Genomic DNA, 24,774 nt, shown 5'->3' on the forward strand with positions numbered 1-24,774 from the left:
AGTCGAGCATATTTTTATTATGCATATAATTAGGCTGATCTTGGATATGAGTATGATGATGATAAATAGAGATGATGAGAGATGATTATACTGTTGTAAGGTTATGTCCAGTTGATTTGTAGTATGGGTATGCATGTAATAGATTAGCATGAGTATGTATGTGTTGACTATATAGTTGGAGACTATCTTGCATCATTTTTCTCTTGATTCCTATTCCACCTAAATTCCTGTTATGCATTGACTTGTTATCGTACTTATATATGCATATGATCTGTCATTTAGAAGGAAAGCATGAAATGTGATTGATAGGATAGTTGATAGAAAGCGTGAAGATACCCGAGTAGGTGCGAGGGTTAGGGCGTGCCTAGAGATGATTGATCGCTCGATATAGTTGCAATCCTGTTGGCCTTACGTCTGAGGTCGTTAGTCTGTGTGCACAGCAGACATTCGGACACATGCCGTTTGCTAGGGCATATGTGGCAAGTTATCCTCACAAGGTTTCTATCAACTATGTGGGCGCCTGGTCTGGATGAATGTTGATACCCTAGCGGGTGGCGGGGTATGGTTATATTTGAGATACTCTCACGGGTGGCGGAGTATGCTCTGAACCTTCAAACATGAAGTTGAGACCGGGTACCGGGTGTTGACTGTGCACAGTGGTCTAGTATGATGATGACATATAGAGATGACACTGATGACTAAGATGTTAAGAAATGCATATGATTTTATTATCATCTGATTACCTGATTATCGAGTGGTCAATATACATCATATATGGTTACATTTGATATCATAGTATGGTCATGGTCGGCATGCATCATGTGTCATATTCGAGAGAAAGTTATGATGATAGTATGATATGGAGATTTGTTACTCATTGTCGAGGATTATATACTTTTATCAGTTATGACATGTTATATACTTTTTATTTATATATTATTGAGGATACATCTACATATCCATTCATGACATGATGCTCTTTCTAATTTATATTATCCAGTACATGATTTACTCTCTATTTGGCATCACTAATTCAGGGTAAGATCTATTCACTAAGCCTTTTGCTCATAGCTCTCTTTATTTCTTTACCCTCTCAGATATGTTGTATGTGATAGCGGCTTGAGATATTTCAAGAAGATATTTTAGATTAATAAGGTGAGCTATAGGTGCGAGACGATATAGATGATAGTTGTATAGAAATTGAGTTGTATCGTTGTTGTTATATTTGTACTTTATTATATTAGATGATGATTTGTATATTACATGTGAGATTATAGTGCATTCGTGTATCAGTTATTTAGTTGTATCTTGATGGTTTGTTATGGTCTGTGTGGATCCTGCCAGATTAGGTAGTGGTCTAATTTATATTATTTGGACTTGGATATTCAGACAGATTTATTTGGTTAATCTAACTTATTTGATGTTGGATTATGTGAGTATGAGTATGTTAGTAGGTATTATTTGATGATGTCATAATTATATGCGCACAGGAGTGTATATGTGCGTGACGAGCCCCGCCCGACCTGTCGCATGCGCCGCGCGTGCCGTGTGGGCACGTGGGCGTGCCCGTGCCAGGTGGGGGTGTTACAGATAAGATCGCCAACATTTGGATCTACAACTTTAGTGTTCATGACTTTTCTAGATTCGAAATCTATCTACAGTGAAATGAAGGGTTAATCCGAGAAGATAAGCAATGGAACAAAGGGTTAATCTGATAAGATATGGAAGACTAGTTTAGTTGGTTTGTTAGGGTTTAATTTACTTGTTTAGGTCCTCAAGGTGAGCTTCTATATAAATGTGGAGGAAACCCTAATTAAAGTTAAAGGATTTTGGATAATTGAATTGGTTTTGGCCCTTATCTCTCTCTCTCTCTCTACTTGTCTCTAACTATTAGCGCCCTCTCTTACCTCCTTTCTTCTATTGCCCAAGTCTTTGGTCGGCTTCTTTCAGCTTCTAATCCCCTCTTCTATAATAACTTCTCTCCCTTCACACTAAGAACTAAACTTAGCATCTATCTAGCCATTGAAGGGCTACCAAGTTAGGATCTAATTGACCTTTCGCAACTATTTGGTCGATATCTTAAGTTGTAACCGTCCAAATCCTGTGATCTTAGATTTTTTAAAAAGCCCTCTCCAAGGGCAACAATATATTCAAAATTCAGGAGGACCCATCGGTTAGATTGTTCGCGGATCCCTTTGAAAGTTACGAGCTTCATCGAGTCCAAAACTGTTATGGATCGGATTAGACTGATTCGTAACACTTTAATTACCTATTTGTTTGATCATTATACTTTTCTTAAATAAGTTATATATTATTCTCATGAGTATATTATCATATTCACGTGTATTAGAATGCATATAATATTAAGTCTTAAATCCTAAATATTTAGTAGATTTCATAATATCTATATTACATTTAACCATTAAGTTTTGTTGTAATTGTATTCTAGAGACTTTCATATTGCATTGAAAATGGCTATTTTGAAAGACAAGTGTGAAAGCCATCTTGACATTAGCTTTAAAGAAATTTTTAACTCATTGTAGCTTTACAAAGTGAATAATTTATTAAAAAATGAAAAAGAAAAAAAATAGCGTGTAGTTTAAAAAAATTGATCCTACTAGGTCTAGAAAAACTGAACAAAATTAAAATTTGAAACTAAAACTGATTAAGAATCTGAAACCTACTCTAACTATAAAAACTGATATTAAGATGGTGAGTAAAAATAAAAAAAGAGTATAAAATGAAAAATGGAATTTAAACAAGAAAAGTAAACACAACTAACATAAGGCAACACATTATTTTAACATAAAAGACCTCTCTCTCATATAGAGAGGAAAACCTATAGACCTGCCAAAACTAATTTTTATTTCATTATGCAATAGAAACATGACTTACTTATAACCACTCTGGACATTCCAATGCCAAAGTGCTTAACTAACCTTTTGAATAGAAATTGCCTAATTTACTACTCTTGTTAATAAGATTGTTTCCCTCTGGTCAGCAATTGACCGATGGATCAATCCACAAAAGCACAAGTATCAATATTTTTGAAGTCAAAAAATATTTTAATTCTTTGGATGTACTGAACAATTATCAATTGTAGATTAAGCAATCAAACAAGTATGAAAATCTTCTCACTCAAATATGATATAAATTCCATGAAGAAACTTAAGAACTCCTCTAAGATGATTGTAAAAGTCCTAGAGTTCTTTTTCCAATCTTTGACCCAACTTCGAACTTTCAGCTTCTTAAATAGAGGTCAGGAACATCCTTTGTTTGTACTCGACAAGCCACCAAATGAATCATCAAATCCAATTTTGATTTATAACTTTCCTTTAATGTTTTATGCATATTGTTTGAACTCTTCTTATCATGCTAGGATGCCACTTGAATTTCCTTAGGTGAATCATTCCGATTATTTGGATGCCCTTGACCTCTTCTAGACTCAATTCTAAAACATGAAGGTTAAGTCCTATTTCTTCTTCTTTTGATTGATTTCTTCGTAGAATCTAATTTTCCACAATTTATATGACTTGACCATATAATGAACCTAATATGTATAATTCAAGTAAATATTATTTCATTCACAAATTTGTCAATACAAAAATATCACTCTTACAATCTCCTCTTTTGTTTTGATAGTTAGATTTTTTTTTTGTTTGCCAATTTGTGAACAAAATCCTTCCATTGATGTATTTAAAATTTTTTGTAAAAACATAATTATAAAAGATTTTAATATTGCCACATCCATAAAAAAAGGGCGTGCACGTGACTTGCACATTTGCTAAACTAAAGGGCATGCATGTGAGGAGCATATGCACCTTTCCTTTCTCCCTCCCTCACTCTTTCATTCTCCTTCTCCATCTTTTCTTCTTCTTTTTTTCTTCCTTCTTCCAGCCTATAGCTACCATTGGCCCCTTTTGGGATGCCATTGTGCCGAAGCATCGCCGGGCCCACCAACCCCTTGGATCGAAGCCCGGAGCTTCCATATTCTTCAAATAAGTTTAATTTAAAATTTGTTTGCTAATTTGTTTTTGTCATAGCCTTTCCTCCTTCTTTGGTTTCACTAAAAATCCGGCTGATCGGCAGTCTTGTGCCTTGCCACGCCGGCTCCGTTAGCTTCCCCTTCCCCCTTCTTTCTAATGGTGCCCTCTATGGACCATCCCATGCCCTGGTGGAGGCTACACATGGTAGCCTCCCCTTGGTAGTTTTTGAGCTAGTTGTCATCCATCTCGGCCAACGCCACCCTTCCCCGAGCAATGGAAAAGCTTCCCCACCTCACATAGATGCCCTTGGTGGCATACTTTGGTGCCCTTGTGGTTAGAACCATCAGGCGGCTCCTCACCTTGGCCGACGGACTTGGTAAGGGTGGTTCTCACCCTCGACTGCCTCTAGCAGCTAGGCTCCCCCTTGGCTAGGACGGGTCATAGCCCCTTTCCCTTCTCCTCCTCAACTAGGATGGGCCAAGGAGGGGGGCTGGGTTGGAATGGGTCAAACCCTTTATTGGTGGGCTATGACCCAGCCTTGGGGTTTGGGTTGGGTTGAGCCCTAACCCAAGTTGGCTTAGGTTAGGTGCAGCCCTACACAAGGTTGGGGTGATGTTAAGCTGGCAGCCTAAGTTGTTGGTGGGGTTGTGCTATTGTCAGCCTAGCCCATATTGGGTTGGGCTACAGCTTAACCCATGTTGCTGGTAGGGTTGGGCTATTGTCAGCCCATCCCACGTTGGGTTTGAGCTGGGTGCAGCCCAACACATGGTGTGGCCGTGGATTGGGCCGTGGCCCAACCTATTTGGCTTTCTTAATGGGTTGGGGGCTTTGGGCCTATTTTAGGTGGGTTTGTAGTCCTTTAGTTAGTGGCGATGCGACCCATTTTGCTTTAGGCTTTGGGCTCGCCCAAATAGATTAATTATTATTTAATTTTTTTAAATTTATCTAAATCTTTTATTTAGTTAATCTTGTCAAACGTGAGCCTTAATTAATCATTTTTATCAGATAGTAGTGTTCGCTATATTAATTATTATAAATAAATTATAATGAGTTAGACTGTGGCCTGGGAGTGTCGTTATATATAACTTATAATAGGAAATTAGCTCTAATTAGGATTTAGTGTGTTCGATTACAATTTGGTTAAATTAATTTCTTTTTGCAAATTAGTCATTGATCTGGGAATATCTGTATTAATTGCTCATGTCAGATAATTAATAAAGATTACCAAAGAGAAATTAGATTAAGCAGCTTATCTTATTTAATGAAGCAAATTAATTAAATGTTGCCAATGTGATTTACCTTAAATCGATAATAATTTGTGGAACAATAATTCGAGGTAAATTATTTTAAATGACTTTTAATAACGTGTCAGGCATTGGTACAACTATGCTAGTTATACCTAATTAATAAATATAGGAATTTGTAGAAGGACCGACCCAAGCCTATAGTAAACGTTAGTAGGAGTATTTAATTAATTATTATAAGGAACATGATGCTTATAATTTTATTCATCTTTATTATCGAGGTGGACTCTCTACTATACGAGGATGATCTCATGACTAGTGGCAATGGTATTAGTAAAGCGATGTCAAGCAAGTGAAGTTTTTATAATCTAGAGTAATATAAAGAATGCAATATCTTACCTTAATATATAATCGCATTCATATCTTGCATGCGTTTTCCTTATTGTTAATAATCCATATCGCATAGGTCAATTTTATTTGATGTTTAGTAAGATTATGCGTATTATGATTTCTATGCATATTTGTTGGGCACAATTATGGTCATAGCACATAATGCAAGATAATGTTGTGTTCCACTATACTTATCGTGTTGTATAATATAATATTACTTGCACACGTGCATGATCATAAAAGGAGTGGCTTATGCATCACAACGGTACCTAACACCTCCGTACCTAAGATTAGGGGCGGGAGATATTATTATTGATCACAAACAATCAAGTAGTCATTTCATTAGGCCATAGGCAATTTATCGTTGATCAACGAGAGTCATACAATTTAAGGTATTTAAGAATAGAGAGAGAATAGTAGGATGACATAGACCTAGAGGTACCTAATGACATAGAGAGAGGACGTCCGTGAGCAACGACTCATGAGTTTCTGCACGATGGTGCGATGATGCAAAGCTAAGAGCTCAAAGGGTAGTATCGGGTGCAATATTGACTAATGTGATAGGCTTATGACTGATGTCCTTAATCTGCAGTGGCGAACAATCAATTATGTTGTTCGTCGAGTGATGGCTGGCAATTATATCGTTAGGGCCTATCCTCTTTTGGAGGTATTTGTGTGGTCGGGTTTGAGTATCGATATGGCCTACGACGTAGCTCTATATAAACCTGAGTTACAAATTTGATAGCCTGAGGTGATGCATATCATGTGGTGTAGTATTGATATGGCCTATGGGCCCAGCTGGATTGGTGTGAGCTCGAGTTTGAGGATTTAATACTCTAGCTTGATATATGTTATATTATTAATTGTAAATACATGTGCACATTAGATAATATGTTAAGTATGTAGTACTGATGCATTAATTTGATCATGATGTGTATATTCATATTTACCTAATATGATATCCTTTGCACTACTTTTAGATTATAATAGTGGATACTTGGTGAGCTTTTTACTCACCACCTTTTGGTGGAAATATTTTCAAATCGATAGATGGCTCCAAGCCCATGAAAGATTTAGCAAAGACTAGTTTTAGTTTATTTTTATTTATTTTATTCATATAAATTAAACTAGATGGCTTGGAGCCCCTACATGGGCACTTTGCTTTTGTTTTTAGATATATATATTTTAGGGCTTGTTGTGTCATTTGGTGTTATGAGCTTTTGCGGTCTGTATTATTTATAAAAATATGTGTTTTTTTGTAACAAACTAACCTCCCCTCCTCCCCAAAAAAAATTTAAAATTTATTTTTAGACATGACACAACCAGCCACATTGTGGCCGACTTCGTGCCTAAGCTGAGCTCAGTAGGTAAGAAAGTTTTCCCACCTGTCGTGGCAGGTCTTTGGAGCGCCATGTGCACCTAGCAGCTGGGCTGATTAATTTTGCCGGGCCAACTGGGCACAGTGGGCCCCATCACCGCCGTAGCCTCCTTCCCTACCACCCCTCTCTTTCTTTAAATCTCACCCCTTTTTTTCTCTCTTTAAGATTTTTTTCTTTCCCTTTGTCAACCTCTCTCTCTCTATCCTTAGACCACCAACCTACTGTTGCCATCGTAATCGCCGCCCCCTCAACCGATGCTAGTGAGCCTCCTCTTGATACGATTCGAACTTCACCGATGTCGTCTCAAGCATAGATACACTTTAAGGGTGTCTTTGTTTCTTGTTTTAGTGTTTAATTCTTAAGAAAATAACTTTTCTATATGTCGCATTCAAACGCAGGTGGCGTGCGTTCAAACGCGCTTGTGAACGTCTGTATCAGGTTCGCACATCCAGAGAGTGCGAAATGTGCGTTCGAACGCCGCATTCGAATGCGCCTGCAAACGCCTACATCGCGTTCGCACATACAGAGAACGCAAAATATGCGTTCGAACGTGAACGAGCATGTTTGAATGTGGTCGATGAAAATCTACTGTTTTAGGATTAATAATTGTCATTTTTGAATTGTTTGGTTAGCTTCTAAAGGTGTGGATGGCAACCATAGAATCATTATTGAATGAATTGAGTTTTGCCTTGTCCCCAAATCAAAGCTACTTGCTCCTTCGTCTACTTCTCTCCCGTTCTCTCATTTCCCGGTGTCGCCGCTTTTAGCCTCCCTCGATCGGCCAATCACCGTAGTCCCTTAGGGTGGCCCACTCCTCCCCCTTCTTCCAATCTAAACATCACTTTGCCCTAACCCTTCCATCACCCATAACCCTTCCACCACCACTTATTCACTAGTGCCACCCCGCTAACGCCAGTCCACCAACTTCCACCATCACCAAGGATTTTGTGCCTCCATCTACACATCCTAAGATAAACTACCAGATGTTCATTCACTAATCGGACAATATCTCAAGAACCCGATATCCGATTCACCTGAAACTTGATTTGTTGGAAAGCTTTTTTCTGAGACTACAATATATCAAAATCTCACATCAATTTAATAGTGGTATCTTTCAGGATCTATTTTCAAAGTTCTGTGTCAGATCTTGTCCAGATTTGAAAATCGGAATAGATCGAGCCTTGGCCAAAATGGGAGATCGTATCAAGCTGGTATCAGAGCCATCGTTCTTCGGACACGTGCTTCCTATGATGACAACCAGAGCCATGGCTGCACAGCGAGATGAGGAAGAAGAGATTCTCCCAATAGAGGAGGGGGAAACAATTGCGGGGACTTCCATCTACGGAACCGCCCGACCAAATCGGAATACGAAAGAGCCTAGCGTTCAAGCAATGTTTGGGTCTCTTTTCGAATAAATGGCCATCGTCAACCAAATGATGATGGAGATGATGCGGGAATTACAAGCGACAAGGGAAGTCATGGCGAACAGGAATGCACCATCGACCCTATGACACGAGTCCATCCCCATGAACCCGCCGCCACCGGTTTCAGAATTTGCACCCACAAGAGCCTTTGTTACCACCACCCTATAGGCAAAGACAAGCAAGGATGGTTCCACTAGGCCTAGTTGCGGGTGAGCCCATCCGACGAGCGAACCACTATGAAGATCGCCTTGGAAATCTAGATTCATGGGCGGGGCAATACGAATCAGAACTGCATCGAGTTAATCAAAATCAAAGGAGGGATCATCAACTATTCATGGTGCATCCTCCTCCGGTTAGACAAGGACTTGGATATGATCCGGATGGAGACAACGGTATTTGTGGGCAAATCGTGCGTCTCGAATTCCCCAAGTTCAAAGATGGCGATTCGATCGATTGGTTGTATAGGGCGGAACAATTCTTCACGTACCAGGGTACAGCGAAAGAATATAAGGTGACGCTTGTGAGCTTCCACCTTGAAGATGTGGTGCTTCACTGGTTTTGAGCAGCTAATGCCCATGAGAGGATAAGTAGCCGATGCCAACCCCAATGGACGGATCAGCAACTTCGCAGCACCTTCACCTCTGGGCTACGGGGAGACATACAAGCCGCCGTGAGGGCTTTAAGGCCTAGAACCTTAAAGGAGGCCTTCGAAGATGCGGTGCTCATGGAAGACAAACATCGAGCCATGAAGTTACACCTGAAATAGAATTTGATGAGCCAAGGAAGCCACAATCCAGTTCAACCAACCATAGCGGCAAGAAATGTTACCGACATACCAAGAACTGTTGCTACAATGGTGCCCCCTCAAGCGCCCCTAAAGCCATCCCAAGATGTGAAGTACGCGCCTAGAGGTCTAGGACGAGCACTCACACCTGCTCAAGTGGAGGAACGAAGAGCCAAAGGTTATGCTTTCGTTGTGATGAGAAGTTTGTACCTGGGCATCTAATGGATTGGTGATACTAATCGACGAATTGGAGGAGGCTGAGGATGAGATTGCAGTTAAAGATGAAGAGGTGGCTAGACAGCAAGGAGGAGTAGCTGAGGAGCAACCCATGGAGGACATGATAGCCGAAATCTCTCTCCACGCTTATTCAGGGACAGCTACGCTAAAGACTTTGCAGGTGAACGGTGTAGTCAAAAAAACCACAGCGAGAATCTTGATCGACACCGGGTCCACCCACAACTTCATTGACAAGCGGCTTCTTAGGAAGTTTGGGTTCGAGTTGAAACCCACGGAAGGGTTCGATGTGATGATTGGGGATGGCACCACATTGCGGGCAGATTTTATTTGTGGAGGTGTGGAATTGAACGTGCAAGGCCAAACTTTCACATTGGATCTTTATCCATTGGCCTTGCGAGGTGCCGACATTGTCTTAAGGACCCAATGGCTTCAAAGCTTGGGGCCCGTAACATTTGATTTTTCAAACCTCACACTTACATTTCGGAGGAATGGTCAAAGAGTGCTGCTGGATGGGAACCAACCACGGCAAGGGCTGACGTTGCAACCACTATTGGGACTTCCATGTGTAGTGGACCGAGCTCTACTCTTACAAATGGTTGTTGCTGAACCAGAACATCCACCATCGAGGGAAATACCCGCTGACATGCAAGAAACTACTGTAGGAATTTAAGGATCTCTTCGAGGAGCCCTGAGGATTGCCGTCGACCCGTCAGCATGACCATCGCATTCAGATCATTTCAGGGGTTGAACCAGCAAATGTTCAACCATATCGATACCCGCATGTCCAGAAGGAGATCAGCAAATTGGTGGTGAAAATGCTCGAGTAAGGGATTATTCAACCGAGTATAAGTGCTTACTCGTCGCCGGTGCTGCTAGTTCGGAAGAAAGATAGGAGTTGGCAATTTTACGTCGACTACCAAGCCTTGAATGCTATCACCGTCAAAGACCGATACCCAATACTGGTGATCGAGGAGTTGCTGGATGAACTTACAAAGTCGGCTTACTTCAGCAAATTGGACTTAAGAGCGGGGTACCATCAAATCTGCGTCGACATGAAAGATGTGCACAAAATGGCGTTTCGAACTCTTGATGGCCACTATGAGTTCCGAGTCATGCCGTTTCGGCTCAGCAATGCACCGGCCACCTTTTACGGACTGATGAATGACTTTTTTCACCCGCTCTTGTATCGGTACGTGCTCGTCTTATTTGATGATATTCTAGTGTATAGCAGGAATTGGAGTGAGCACTTGTGGCATGTGCATGAGGTGTTGAATATCCTGTGACAAAACTAGTTAAAAGTCAAGATGAGCAAGTGCCTTTGGGGAGAGCCACGAGTGGAGTACTTGGGACATATAATCTCAACGAGAGGAGTGGAAGCCGATCCAAGCAAGATCAAGAATATGGTGGACTGGCTGATTCCCACTAATCAGCAGAAATTGAGGGGATTCCTTGGGTTGACGGGGTACTACCGACGATTCGTTGCCAACTATGGCAAGATTGTTGCCTCGCTGTAATGCCCCAATTGTAACGCCCCCGCCCGGCATAGGCATGTGTACACCCATGTGCCCACTCGGTACGCGTGGCGCACGCAACAGGACAGGCGGGGCTCGTCACTAATAGATACACTCATGTGCATATATAATCATGACATCATCAAATAATACCTACTAACATATCCATACTCACATAATCCAACACCAAATAAATTATATTATCAATCAAATAAATCTATTAACATATGAATATCCAAGTCCGTCCATAATAATATACACTAGACCACTATCTAATCTGGCAGGACCCACATATGCCACAATAAATTATCAAGATACAACTAAACAACTGATACACGAGTGCACTATAATCTAACATGTATTATACAAATCATCGTCTGATACAATAAAGTACAAATATAACAAACAATGATATAACTTAATATCTGGTTAAACTATCTTCTATACCACTTCACGTCTATAGCTCACCTCATCTTTGCTTTAAAATATCCCACTAGGATATCTCAAGTCGGTATTACGTACCATAATATCTATGGGGGTTAGAAAGGAAATAAAGAGAGCCATGAGCAAAAGGCTTAGTGAATAGATTTTACCCCGAATTAGTGAAGACAAACAGAGAGTAAATCATGTACTGGATAATATGAATCAGAAAAAAACATGATGTCATGTATGAGCATGTATATATGTATCATCAATGACATATATATAAATAAAATCAATTCTCATGAATGAGCATATTATATTCTCAACTAAAAATATATCTAATGATGAAATTACAATATAACATCACCTAATATAATACATATGGAATATAACAATTATGATCCAGTGATACTAGTTAGATCAATGATGATGCATGATGCATGTTAATCACTAGATAATCATATATGTCAAAGCTAGATATAATTCACATATATCTCACTATCACAATCATCCGTCTCAACCCTAAATATCATCCATCATGCTGAACTACGGTACCCAACCCCAAACTCGATACACATCATGCCACAAGCTCAAAGCATACCTTGTCATACGCTAAGAGTATACCTGTAAATAAATCATACCCTGCCATACGCTAAGGGTATCTCAGAAGAAAGTAATCATACCCTGCATACGCTAAGGGTATATCAATGATAGTTGTATCCTATCATACGTTAAGAATACAACCATCAGCCATCACCATACTCTACCATACGCTAAGAATATGTCCAGTACCAGTCCGGACCAGATACCGTTCCAGCCATCACATCACATCACATCACATACACATATATTTTTATAATTTCCTATACATGATAGATCATATGCATATCCAATACTATAACAGATCATGCAACTTAGGAATTTAGGTGGTGAAGAAGCTAAGAGAAAAATGATGCAATATTGACACATGCATACTCCTGCTAGTCTTTCACATGCATACTTATAATAGAGATCGTTCCAAAAATTAAGGCAGTTTTCACTACCTTTAACTGAAGTTTAAATTTTCTATAAATAAATGTTGATAAACTCCTCCATCCCTTAATTACCTCTTAAAAAGGTGGTGTGTCCTATGCGACATGAGGAAAGTCCAATGAAAAACTTAAAATTTTTTTGGAAGCAATTTCCAAATGTCGATACTAGATAAACTTGAACATCTCCTTTATTTTATTTGTATAGCATCATAAAGTAATTATGCATGATTTAAAGACCTTGGATTTGCTCCACTAACTTTTACATTTACATCCCCCTATGGCCTTATCAATCTTCCTCTTTGATGTAGGGGTCTGACTAGTTTGAAATTTATCATCAAAGTCTCTCTTCGTCTTTGATAGAAAGGTCTAACCTGATTGAAGTTCATTCAATTGACGTTTTTCATCTCACCGCGATTAGTGAAATCTCTTTTACTAGTGTTAATTAATTTAATTATCTGCATAAATCATAAGAATATATATAAGATATTAAAAAGCCAATAGGCCCATAAGTGTACAACACAAAATATACATTTCATGTGATAATTAAAATGCAAATAACTAGTACAAATGTTGTCAATAAATTACGAAACCAAAATAACAAGTTATAATTTTATCAATAAGCTACTAAACCAAAATAATAGAAACAAATATTGTTAATAAACTGCGAAACCAGAACAACAATGGCGAAATTTTGAAAATATAATAACAAGGACGAATTGTCTTAATAAACTTTAAGTCATTTGCCCATATCTTCTCACATTCACTAATAATTCATAAAATGCAAATATAACTATACAAACTATTAGTCATAATATTATTAACTGAAAAAATAGAAACCTAATTAAATGGTCTCATGAAATTAAGAGAGCATTATTAATAAATGGTCTCACAAATCTTTACAAACTAAATAAATTTTCACCGTAGAATATAGATAAAAAGGCAAACTTTAACATTGACAAAAATTTAAGGGGAAAAGAAATTTAAACAATAACCTCAAAAAATTTTAAAATAACTAAATAATGCTACTAAATATCAATATTAACACTGTTATACATACATTAGCAATTCTAAATAACATAACAATATCGACAGTAAGAACGTAAAATAATTAGTTGACAAAATAGAGTGAAAAATCTTGCTTGTTTACTCGTGATGATGAACAAGTTTTGATGAACTTTTAGACGAGATTTCGGGGAAGCAACGATCAATGAATAAAAAATCATACCATGGCTTTGACGGATATCGCTAGGCAAAACCCTATTTCATTTTTCTAGTATAAAAGAACGAAATGAGTGAATAATTTTTTATTCAAAATTATTAATTATAGTTTCTTCAACTGGGGAACCATACTCAAAAAGACAAAGTTGGAATAAAGAAAAAATTTCAAGTGCAAAAAAATTGAAATTGACACGACACACAAGTACGAAAACCAAGTGAATTTTTTGTTCAAAAAATTTTAACAACCAAAAAATTGATTTGCTCTCTCTCTCTCTCTCTCTCTCTCTCTCTCTCTCTCTCTCTCTATATATATATATATATATATTTGTATAAATATTCCGTGTTTAAAATAAATTATTGGCCGTAACCCCATCTTGTTCTATCTTCCCTTCCGTATTTCTATAATAGCTTCCATTCCCTTCTTTTCTTCGCTTTCGTCTCGTATTCTTTCGAAAAGCCAAGACAATCATACCTCGGACCCTATTACCGTGACGTCTCTGCTTCTTCTCTTCCACGTCCTTTCTTTGGAAAACCTAGCCCTAACCGTAATTTGGAGTCTGACTCTTCTCGTCCTCTCCATCTACCTCGTAATCTAGGGTTCCCTCTCCGATTGATTCCCTCATCCTCGATTTCATTCCTAAATTCCAATTTGTCGGTCGTCTAATAGGCATGATTAGTCGAGTCGATTGAGCTGCTGTCGAGGTGGGAGGAAGAATCGAGTAAGAGAGAGGCGGGGGATATGTACAGGGACAGGGGAAGGAGCGGACCGAAGCCCGATCTCGGCCCCCTCGATCGCAAGCGGATCAACGAGGCCCTTGACAAGCACCTCGAGAAGTCAGCGATGACATCGTCGTCGAGGGGATTCAGCGCTAAAGAGAAGGACCGGCTCACGTTGGCCTCCACCTCATCGGGGAAGCAGCCGGACCATCATCTGGACCAGCAGCGCTCCGGCTCTTTGTCCAAGAACAAAGGATCCGACGGTAAGTTTGTTCTTGATGTCTAATCTAATTGGTATCTTGCGTCTTTTTGAATTCTTTGAGAATATATTACCTTATCGTTTTCAACATTCATGTGGCACATTGAAATGCTATTCCTTTTGAGAGTAGTCTTTACTGGTGATGTACTAGTTTCAAGACTGTATTCATAGGTGAAACGTTCCAAATATTCTTCCCTTAAGCATGTTAAAGGGCTTATACACTTTCAGTACGAGACCTCTGTATATATTCTTGAAAAGTTCTGGCAGGAAGTTGGTCTAATGGAAGAGAACATCTCTTGGTGTTGTAAAAAGCAGCCATGGTAGGTGCAGGCGAGTTATCACATAGAAACAGCTCCTTTTCGGAATGAAGACCGACCCATTGAAAACACGCTTTTCCGGGACATTCCTCTTTTGTTTCCCCTCCCCAAACCCCTCCCCTTCCCTTTGAGGATGTTACCCTCCTTCGTCCCCTATATCGAACATTGAGAGAAAGAGAGCAGATGGATCTTATCCCCTATATCGAACAGTCATTCCAATCTACTGATGGAAAGATCTTTGCCACAGACTTTGCCTTTGTTCTATTTTTTATTATAGGAATTCCTCATATCCAGGGCAGCTTCCCACAAACATCCAACCCGTACGATTATGTCACCTCTTTTCATTCTAATTCCTATTTGGACAACTAATGCCTTGGTGATTGGTCTAGCACCCTGTTTAGTCTCATTCGTGTTCAGAGCAAATAAGCAGTTGGAAATCCTTGATCAGAACAAGATTAGTGAGTTGAGGTAAAGAATTGCATCTTAGTGATGTGAATTTGTTGATGCCATATCTCCCTTGGGCAAGGGATATGAAAGTCTGCTGGTCAAGCATGAATATATAATGTTGTAAAAAGTGGGCATGGTAGGCAGCAACGATGTTATCACATAGAAACTATATGCTAAGTAGATGAATATAGAGGCACATATGTGCTCCATATAATATTACATTGAACTAGTCTAAATATGATGCTTATTCAAAATTATTTAATAATAATATAGTAGGAACATAAAATGGAGGACCAGAGTATTGTTTTCTTTTTTCTAAAGAAAAGAGTTTAAGTGTTGTTGTTTTTGGTTTTTGAGCATACCACCTATATTGCAGCATATGCACATGCACTGGTTTTTTTTAACATTACTCAAATGTAATGTTGATTTAGTTCAAAGAGAGTAGCAGAACTAAAGATAACTAATAGAGTTGAATACCTTTATACTAATGCAAATGTGTGCAAAATAGAATTTTATGTTTCTTTACCTTCATGATTCAATGATGGAAGCTGTCACTTATTTAGATAATAGTTAATAGTTAATGTAGCTTTCTAATAGTCTAGATTATATGCTTTGAGGATCGATAACCATGGTAGACGACCAAGTTAGGCGACCAAGTTAGACTATAATTTCTTTGTTATCTTTGATGACTTTCTTGTTGCTTGGTATGAAAATAAGACATAATGTAGTAGCATTTCTTTCTTGATTTGGCACGAGTTAGTGTAAGCTTTTCTCTTATGTTATAATAAAAGTTCTTTTCTGGTTTTGTTGCTGAAGTATGGCACTGAAATGGTTCATTTTGGATTACTACCTCATCTGATCTTTTTGTAGGACGCATGCAATTTTCTATTTTGATAAAGTTGGGAACCTGTGAGATTCTATTTCATGCAATTCTATAGTTCTACAATGTTGGTGCAGATGAATCGGAGTCAGACAGTGAAGAGTCAGATGTTAGTGGTTCTGATGGTGATGACACATCTTGGATTTCTTGGTTCTGCAACCTAAGAGGGAATGAGTTCTTTTGTGAAGTTGATGATGAGTACATACAAGATGACTTCAACCTCTGTGGACTAAGCAGCCAAGTCCCATACTATGACTATGCTCTTGATCTTATTTTGGATGTCGAGTCTTCTCATGGTAAACATTCATTTGTTCTTATTCATATGCGTGCTACATTTCTGTTAACTATTTCATACATACCTACATGAAAATTTATCATTAGTAATAGTAACTTGATAGCCTCTTTTAAGGTAATGGTGCTTTTTAGAATTCTTGGTTGATAGGTATGCCCTTTTCGGTGGTTTCTTCTTCCATCGTGGTCATCTTGATGTCCTTTTCTTTATTATATTTAAAATCAGTTATGGTATTTCATATAGTGTTTCCATTTGTGCTTTCTACAGCTTTATCATTTATATCATGTTCTTTATGAATGTCAACTGATAAATGTCTTATTCTTTCTCGATTATGCTCCATCATTATAAATTCATGGATATATCTTCTAATTCCCAAAGACCGTTCTTGATATATGGAAATTCGAATGATGCAGATGCGACTATCAAAAGAAGGGATCAAGTAGGATATATAATTGTTCACTTCATGAATCATGACTTTGTTCCTCTATCAAAAATTTTCCAGAATATGCAAATACGCTATTCAAAAAAGTAAAAAATATGGTATTGTTACATTAATTTAGTGAGCATAAATTTGAGAGGAGAATTAATTAGTCAGCAAACGATAAAGGGAGCTCTTGAAAGGTGAATAACTTATAAAACTGAAATTTTGAGTCATTGACAAGTGCAAGAATATGTTTGTGATACTTTCAAGCGTGTAAGTGGAATTCTCTAGGCGAACACTCAAGAATGTGCACAAGTACTCCAATATCTAGTGTTCTTGTCCAACTTATGAGACTAAAGCAAGAAATGAAAGTTGTTAGATAGTCAGTCAAATTGGATTTTTTCAAAATGGGTATGTTTATGTGGATTCATATGGATTGTGTATGGTATGTGAACTGTTGGTCGATCCTCAATGAAACACGTATATTTGTCATATTTTGTAATCTGATCTGGCAATATATTAGCGTGTATAACTAGATTAAGGTTTAAATGGCAGGTATTGCATGCTGCTTGGAGTATCTCATGCATGTACTAGAAGTGCTATGTTATTGAATTACTAGCACCATCACTGTCTACAATATGCCGTAGATCTCTACTATCGCCATAATAGTATTCATTGTCTTGTACATTTTCTGTTGTTATTGTCATATCATTGTCGCTGTCAGACATGAGAGGATAGGAAGATAGGAGGATAGGAAGAGTCTGCCATTGCTCTTGGTACCATGGCAAGGTTAGAGAAGTTCTACTCCTTATCATAACTTAACATGATTAAGTGGGTTTTATTGAGTCACTCTATAGGAAACGCAGATACTTCAGAAATCTAGCCATATTGTATTAGATACCATATCACATTATGTATCAGATATGATATTTTTTGATATAGATACATGTTGGCTACTTCCTTTATGCATGCATCCGATTTTTTTTTTTAAAACAATAACAGAGGATGGATACTCTTGAACTTATTGGATACTTGGAGAGTTGATTAGAGGTTTTTTAATAATTCAAGAAGGTTTTATTTGCAACAAAGTTGATCCTAGATGTTCTTTTATTGGGCATGATTATAAATTTTGTGGGAATCAAAGGATTTCTTGCCTCAAATGCATAATCCACTGATTTACTCATAATCTAATGATCTACTCATGATTTATAGATCAATATTCTTGAGCAAAATATTACAGGCTGAATATGCATGCTCTTATATCAATCCAAGATAGAAAATTATATATCTTTAAATATTGCGAGCATGAACCTAAATTCATCGTTATTTCATGAAAAACTTCTAGAAACTGATAAGAAAGTTGTTTGACTACAGAAAATTTTGAATTTTAGCTTGAGGAAGGTCTTTACCTAGCTGTGGCAGCTTACCATGAATTAGGTCATCATTTTTATGAAATGTCAAGATGCAATGAAGGTCCAGAAACTCTGATACTATGTTTTGTTGCCTTTTTAATTTTTCTTGTGTCAACATATGTTAGATATGTAATACATATCAAGTTTAAGATCCATACATGCTCTCATGTAGTCAAGATACAAGATGCTTGCCATTGGTAAGGCTTGTGCCTCTTGAATTTCTCTTGTGCCAGCAACAACACGACTAGTGAAGGGATGGAAGGAGAGGTCCCAGAGGGGAAGGGTATTAATGACAATACATAGAGAGGAGGGCGAGGTTAAAAGGCAGGAGATGATGGTCATTGGGTGTTGGGGCTTGACTATATGACCCCATTGAAAATTTTCTCAAGTTAGTAAGTTGAGTCATAGGGTTTTCTATTGCATTTGAACTTGACTCGGAACTTGACAATTTAAACCCATAATAAGGGCGACTCCTAGATGGTTGGCAAATGAAGCTTTAAGATACTCCTCTTTTCTCCCATTCCCATTCACTACAAACGAGAAAAGAGAGTTTTGGTATCCAAAATTGAAGATGATTGAAGCGTAAAGGAATCAATAAGAAGAGAAATAAATGAAAAATATCTGTTTAACTAAAAAAATTCTCTTTTTAATGGAAGAATGGGAAAGGAGAGAAGAAAATCAACCCACCCAATAATAGGGAAGATGTTTTAGAGAAAGGGGAGAGGAAGAAAGAGAAAGGTCAATAGAAAGACACAAACCTTATTTGCAGAGCTGATTTTCTTCTAAATTTCATGCCCCTTGTTATGGCCTTACAGTGTTATGAAGACTATTATAGATTCTCTTATACCTTGGATTAGAATTTCTTTAGGATGTGAAAACAAAAGTTTCCTATAGATTAAGTGCTTCTAAATGAAGCCTCAATCCCACAATGAGGGGTTTATGAGTTTAGGATCAAGTTCCTAATTGGAAATGTTTATGGTTCAATTATGAATTAGATAAAGTCACATTTATGAAACTAATACAAGTACCATGTTAAATATATTTCCCAAAGAGGAGTAAGTGTTAGAATAGGAATAGGAATAGGAACCTATTACCACAAGAAATCTAGCAATTTCTAATATAATGACTGGTTTTATTTGGTGGACCAGCACTTCCAAAAGCGTTTGGCAGGTATGTTGTTAAGTAGGGTTTATATTGTTCGGCGGGTGGTCATGATCCCAAAGATGGCTTTGGAATCTATATAATTTACATTATTATAGATTGGGACATCGATGCTTTGGGATGCTTTCTTATAATAATTAAGAACTCATTAAACAACATACAATCTTCAGGCACTAAAATATGCTACTTTTGTTATTATAAAGCGAAATAAACTTTAGATGAATAGAGTGTCAAGCACAAAAGTGGCTATGAGTTATTTTCAAAAATAACCCCTTCTGGATGCCACAAGGGAAACAAAACCGGCCTTTAGGACTAGTTTGGTTGTTGGGAAGTGAAGATGAAAGTAGCGGTCTTGGGAAATGACAGTTCCTGAATAAGTTCCTTCCTAGAAAAAACTCTTCACTTTGTTTGGTGAGAAAAGTGTGAGATTGAAATTAAGAGTATCTTACTTTTTCTTGTTTGGTTGAGGAAATTGAAGTCTTTTGGAAACTTAATGTTCACATGGAAATTTGGTAATAGGGTTGGAAAGTGTGGTTTCTTTCCTTAGGATAGGAAGTGGATTGAGCCAAATAAGTTCAGAAATTTTGGGGAAGTTAGAAAAATTACTTTCTAGTTCACTTCCGACAACTAAACAATAAGAAGTGAGGGCAGTTCTAGAAAATTCACTTTTCCTTCCCTCACTTCCCAACTACCAAACATGCCCTTAAATGAAGACGTACCAATACAATTAGCAACCACATATGGTAGCATGTTAGCAGCACAATACTCTAACCACTTGATTTTGTCTCAGGGTGGCACTTGCATGGAGCTTGGCTGTTATTGAAGCGGCCAAAATATATAGCACAATAGATAGAGCCATGGTAGAGTTACCATAACCTATTTCAAAGATTGAGGCTAAGCCTCGAACTTAATTAGTTAGTCTCATTTTTTAGTCTTGATTGTAGAATAAACTTAATTAGATATGAAAAGGATAAAAAGATGTTTGGTTACTGAACCAGTTTATGAGTCCCTTATTTTTATAAAATTCTATCAGTAACAAAGGGTGCTACTTTCTAATATTTCAATTTGTCAATAAATACTTCCAAGTATGAGCGATCAACCAATCAAGATTCAGCCTAGTCAAGCCTTTTAATTACTTTGTATGCAGTGCAATTATATATAGGGGCTTTCCAAGTTCCTCTTATGGATAAACTAGTGAAGAAAATGATGGCGATGATCCCAAGTAGCATTGAAGGTGATCAACATGGCCACACGCCAATCTGAGACAAGATGATTAATGAATGAGAAAAGAAAAGAGAAACTAGCAACAAGAAAGCATTGTGGTCTAAATTTGGGATAGAGAGGGAGGGATAGTAATATATAATAGAGGGATAGTAATATATAAAATTAGAAGATAGAGATCAGTCATCAAGTCCTATAGAAGTATAGAAGCTTCATGATTCATTCTCTGTTACAAGAAAAAGGAAATTTAAGTGCTCGTGCACTACCTAGAAGTATTTTGTAACAATTGGGAAATTGTTGTTAGGTGAATGACTACAACCATTGCAGTCGGTGTTATGCTTCTGACTCTTGTTTCCACCACACAAAATACTTAGGCTAATAAATGTTCTTTCTTTATTTACTGTATTTTGGTCCACTAATAATAGCTGAACTACTTATCCCTTAATCTATTAGAACTATCTCTCCCAGTAATGTGAAAGATGCTTCCCTATCCAATCTAGGCTCATTACTTTCATGTCTAACTCCCAAGGTTTAATTCCATCTTAATTCCATGGTCCTATTTATCAGCTTATCTATGATCTCTTTCATCAACTCAAATAGTATTCTGTCTCTATCCTGTCTATTCAGTCTAGAGCTCATCACTTTCTTGTCTAACCCCCAGGATTACGTAAATCCATCTTAATTTCATGGTCCTATATATCAGTTTTTCCTAGGACCTCTATCATCACCCAAATGGTATTGTCTCCTCATACCACATGATCCTCAGATTCAATATTACTGTCCTTGTCCTGTGCAAATTTTGTGATTGGTCTTCCTGGTGGTTCTGGTTGCAACAAGGGACTAGTCAATCTTGTAAGATTTCATTCATCCTACCTTCCAATTGTGCAAACACCTCTCTCCAATCATTAGTGTTAGGTTTTGTGCATGACTTCATCTGAGTATGCAAAACCTGCAGTCTATTGCCCAACACGGCTTCCTAACAATTTATTGTGACATTAACATAAATATAGAAGCACATCAATTTGATTTTCTGCACTCTCAGATGTATGTTTTCTTAAGTCTCTTAACACATTAAGGAGGGTGCATGTGCTCATTGATCCTGAGATTGCAATCAAGTGTTGGTGTGGTGGAGTAACATCTATTGTCCTATTCAGATTGATAACAAGTTGTCAAAATCTTGATCAAGCTTGGATCTGGCCTGATAACTTCTATTTGATTTTTAAACAGATATTAAGAATAAAGGCTAGGATAAAGTTCCCTTTGCAGGATGCAACGATGACAGACTAGAATAAGAAAAGACAGGATGCCTAAAAGTGCAAGAAGATTTAGAAGATAATTGATATAGGAGTCCTCAAGAAAACTGTTATTCCTTAAAGAAAGTGGCCTACTATTTGAATTTCCAGCTCTTCCCTTTAGGGCAATACATATGAAGGCACCAAGATGGTCTCAAGGAGGGGCATTGCAAAATTCAAATTTTTTGGAAATGAATTTATCTCCTTACAAGACTCTTTTAGCACTTCTTTCTTGAACTATGTCCCCTTATTCATAAGTACGTTTGCATAACCAAATAGGACTTGATTTCCTGATTTCAATGAGTTATATATGAGCATATTTTACAAATTTGGACTCAACCAAACTTATAATTGTCAAAGCTATACAATTCCAGAGCTTTGGACATATTTAAATATATTTGTGGCATCTTTGGTTGTTCCAACACTAAATAGGTAATTCCTTTTCCATGGCCATGAACATTTAGGCACTGCTACAGTCAATCTCTATAATTTGCAACAATGCGGCAGCCAGTTTGTGTCTCTTACCATTAATTTGGGAAAAAAATCTATATATTTAACTCCATTTAAGAGCAAGTCCTTGTAACTCCTGTTCTCAGTAATTATATTTGGCTTGATAGGCTATCTTTCAGAATGATGACAGTGTTCGTCTTCTGCCTTGCAAATCTATAGGTGATATGTTTACTGAGGAACAAAATGAGTTGGTTGAATCAGCAGCGGAAATGTTATATGGTTTAATTCATGTCCGATACATTTTAACTAGTAAAGGAATGGCTGCAATGGTATGATTTCATAGGCTTTGTTGTCTTTTTTAACTTGTTTCTCTTATTGCCCTCAGTAGTCGTTCTAAAATTAAGACAACTTTTGCAGTTAGATAAGTACAAGAACTATGATTTTGGAAGATGCCCAAGAGTTTACTGTTGCGGTCAGCCCTGTCTTCCTGTTGGGCAATCAGATATTCCTCGATCAAGTACTGTGAAAATATATTGCCCAAAATGTGAAGATATTTACTACCCAAGATCCAAGTACCAAGGCAGTATCCTTTTGTTCAGATAATTATCTTGCAATTTTAGCTTTATTTTGATCATCTGGCACAGACTTAAAACTGGAAACCCATTATTAGTGGATTGAGATTGAGAAAATTTTTCCTAGGTAGATATTTTTATTACAATGAATTTTCTTAACAGTGCTTAGATGTTGATGGAGCCTACTTTGGAACTACATTCCCTCACCTCTTCTTGATGACATATGGACACCTGAAGCCACAGAAGCCATCACAGCGGTATGTTCCAAGAATATTTGGATTTAAAGTTCACAAACCTTAATGTTTTGGACACTGGTTACTTTTTCATTTTATACGATCAACCTCCAATATGCTGCCTGGAAGTTTGATTTGGGAAGAGATAAACATGGCAGTCTTAAACATGGCAGTACAGAAGACGCAACTTGGAACAATTTATCATCTTCATAGTGAGGAATGACTGAACTGCGTTCGTCAAGCTATAATTGAGCTATTGTTCTTTTTATTTCAGCTGCAGATTGTAAGCTGTTTTTAGTATTTCATGTACGCTATAAAGTTGCATTATGTCTTCATTGTTGTACGTGTTGTGTATTACTTTTTCAATCTTCTGATCCATGTTTAATATATATTTGCAAACTTTTCTGCAAAATAAGTCTTTTCATTAAACTAATCGAATATAGAGGTTAGGCCTTGTTGTGGAATAAAGTCTGTTCTAAATAAGTATTCTAATTTTAATACTAGAAAAAAAGCTAATACCAGTATAAACTTAGATCAATATTATAATAGATTGTATTTCATGTGATTTAATATTTGAAGAGTAATAAATTTGTATTGAAAATTTATGATTTTATACTAAATGTTGTAGTTGTAATGAATTTTATAAAATTCTTAATAATATAGTATTTAATTGATATAATAATTTTTTATAAATTATCTTATTATTAAAATAATTTTTATATGTACTAATAGCATCAAAAATATAATATTGAGAAATTAATGTTTTATCAGATTAAATATTAACTCATAGATAAAATAATATATTTATTATTTTAAGTATGTATTAACCAAATTAAATCTTTTTTAAATAATAAAATAAGAAATTTGGGAAGAAAAATTAGTATATTATTATTAATGTTAAGCTAAAATAAAACATATGAAAGTTTAAATAGTTTAATATTATTAATAATCTCATTTTGCACATATTATGGAAAAAATATATGTTCTATGTAAAATAAAATTTTATTATTTTCGACTATAAAATATAATAATATTTAATATATTATTAATAATAAAATATTATTTTTGACTATAAAATATGTACGATTAACTATAAAAAGTATAAAATATTAATAAGCCAATCTTTTAGAAAATTAAACTATACTTAAATTGTATTAAATTAGACTTTATTATTCCTATTCTCTCTATTCGTCACGTGAACAAAGCCTAAAATAGGAGGCTTTTTTTAGACTATTCAATATTGTTGAAGTGAACAGGGACTTAGTTTCCAAACTAACCGGTGGGGACACCACTTCTTGTCACGTTTATTCTCGTAAGCACAAAAGGGCTGCACCCTGGCTTAACGAGGGTTATGACTAGTCACCTTCTAGGGTTATTTTTTATCTTTTATTTTTTAGTCACCTTCTAGGGCTATTTTTCATTTTTTATCTTTTACTTTATTTGGCCTATATAAAGGCTTGTAATCATCTTTTA

The 24,774-nt window shown here is 36.8% G+C and overlaps 1 protein-coding gene across 1 annotated transcript; it reads left to right on the forward strand.

Annotated features, from left to right (window-relative positions):
• The first annotated feature begins 14,034 nt into the window (after positions 1-14,034).
• On the forward strand, positions 14,035-23,700 carry LOC140776038 (casein kinase II subunit beta-1-like). The gene is made up of 5 exons (XM_073119587.1): positions 14,035-14,607; positions 16,325-16,543; positions 22,716-22,825; positions 22,914-23,079; positions 23,238-23,700. Exons 1-5 carry the CDS (start codon positions 14,367-14,369, stop codon positions 23,366-23,368), a joined length of 867 nt encoding a protein of 288 aa, XP_072975688.1. The 5' UTR covers positions 14,035-14,366; the 3' UTR covers positions 23,369-23,700.
• Positions 23,701-24,774: the final 1,074 nt, after the last annotated feature.

This window comes from Typha angustifolia, chromosome 2 (assembly GCF_048772165.1).
Source record: "Typha angustifolia cultivar Huaian chromosome 2, ASM4877216v1, whole genome shotgun sequence".
In the NCBI taxonomy this organism is placed as follows: domain Eukaryota; kingdom Viridiplantae; phylum Streptophyta; class Magnoliopsida; order Poales; family Typhaceae; genus Typha; species Typha angustifolia.

What these genes read in the sequence shown, in the direction of transcription:
- LOC140776038 (XM_073119587.1), top strand. Translation starts at nt 14,367, where the DNA reads ATGTACAGGGACAGGGGAAGGAGCGGACCGAAGCCCGATCTCGGCCCC. An exon ending in CAAGAACAAAGGATCCGACG is followed by an intron (nt 14,608 to 16,324) that starts GTAAGTTTGTTC and finishes ATGTTGGTGCAG; the next exon opens with ATGAATCGGAGTCAGACAGT. An exon ending in GGATGTCGAGTCTTCTCATG is followed by an intron (nt 16,544 to 22,715) that starts GTAAACATTCAT and finishes GCAAATCTATAG; the next exon opens with GTGATATGTTTACTGAGGAA.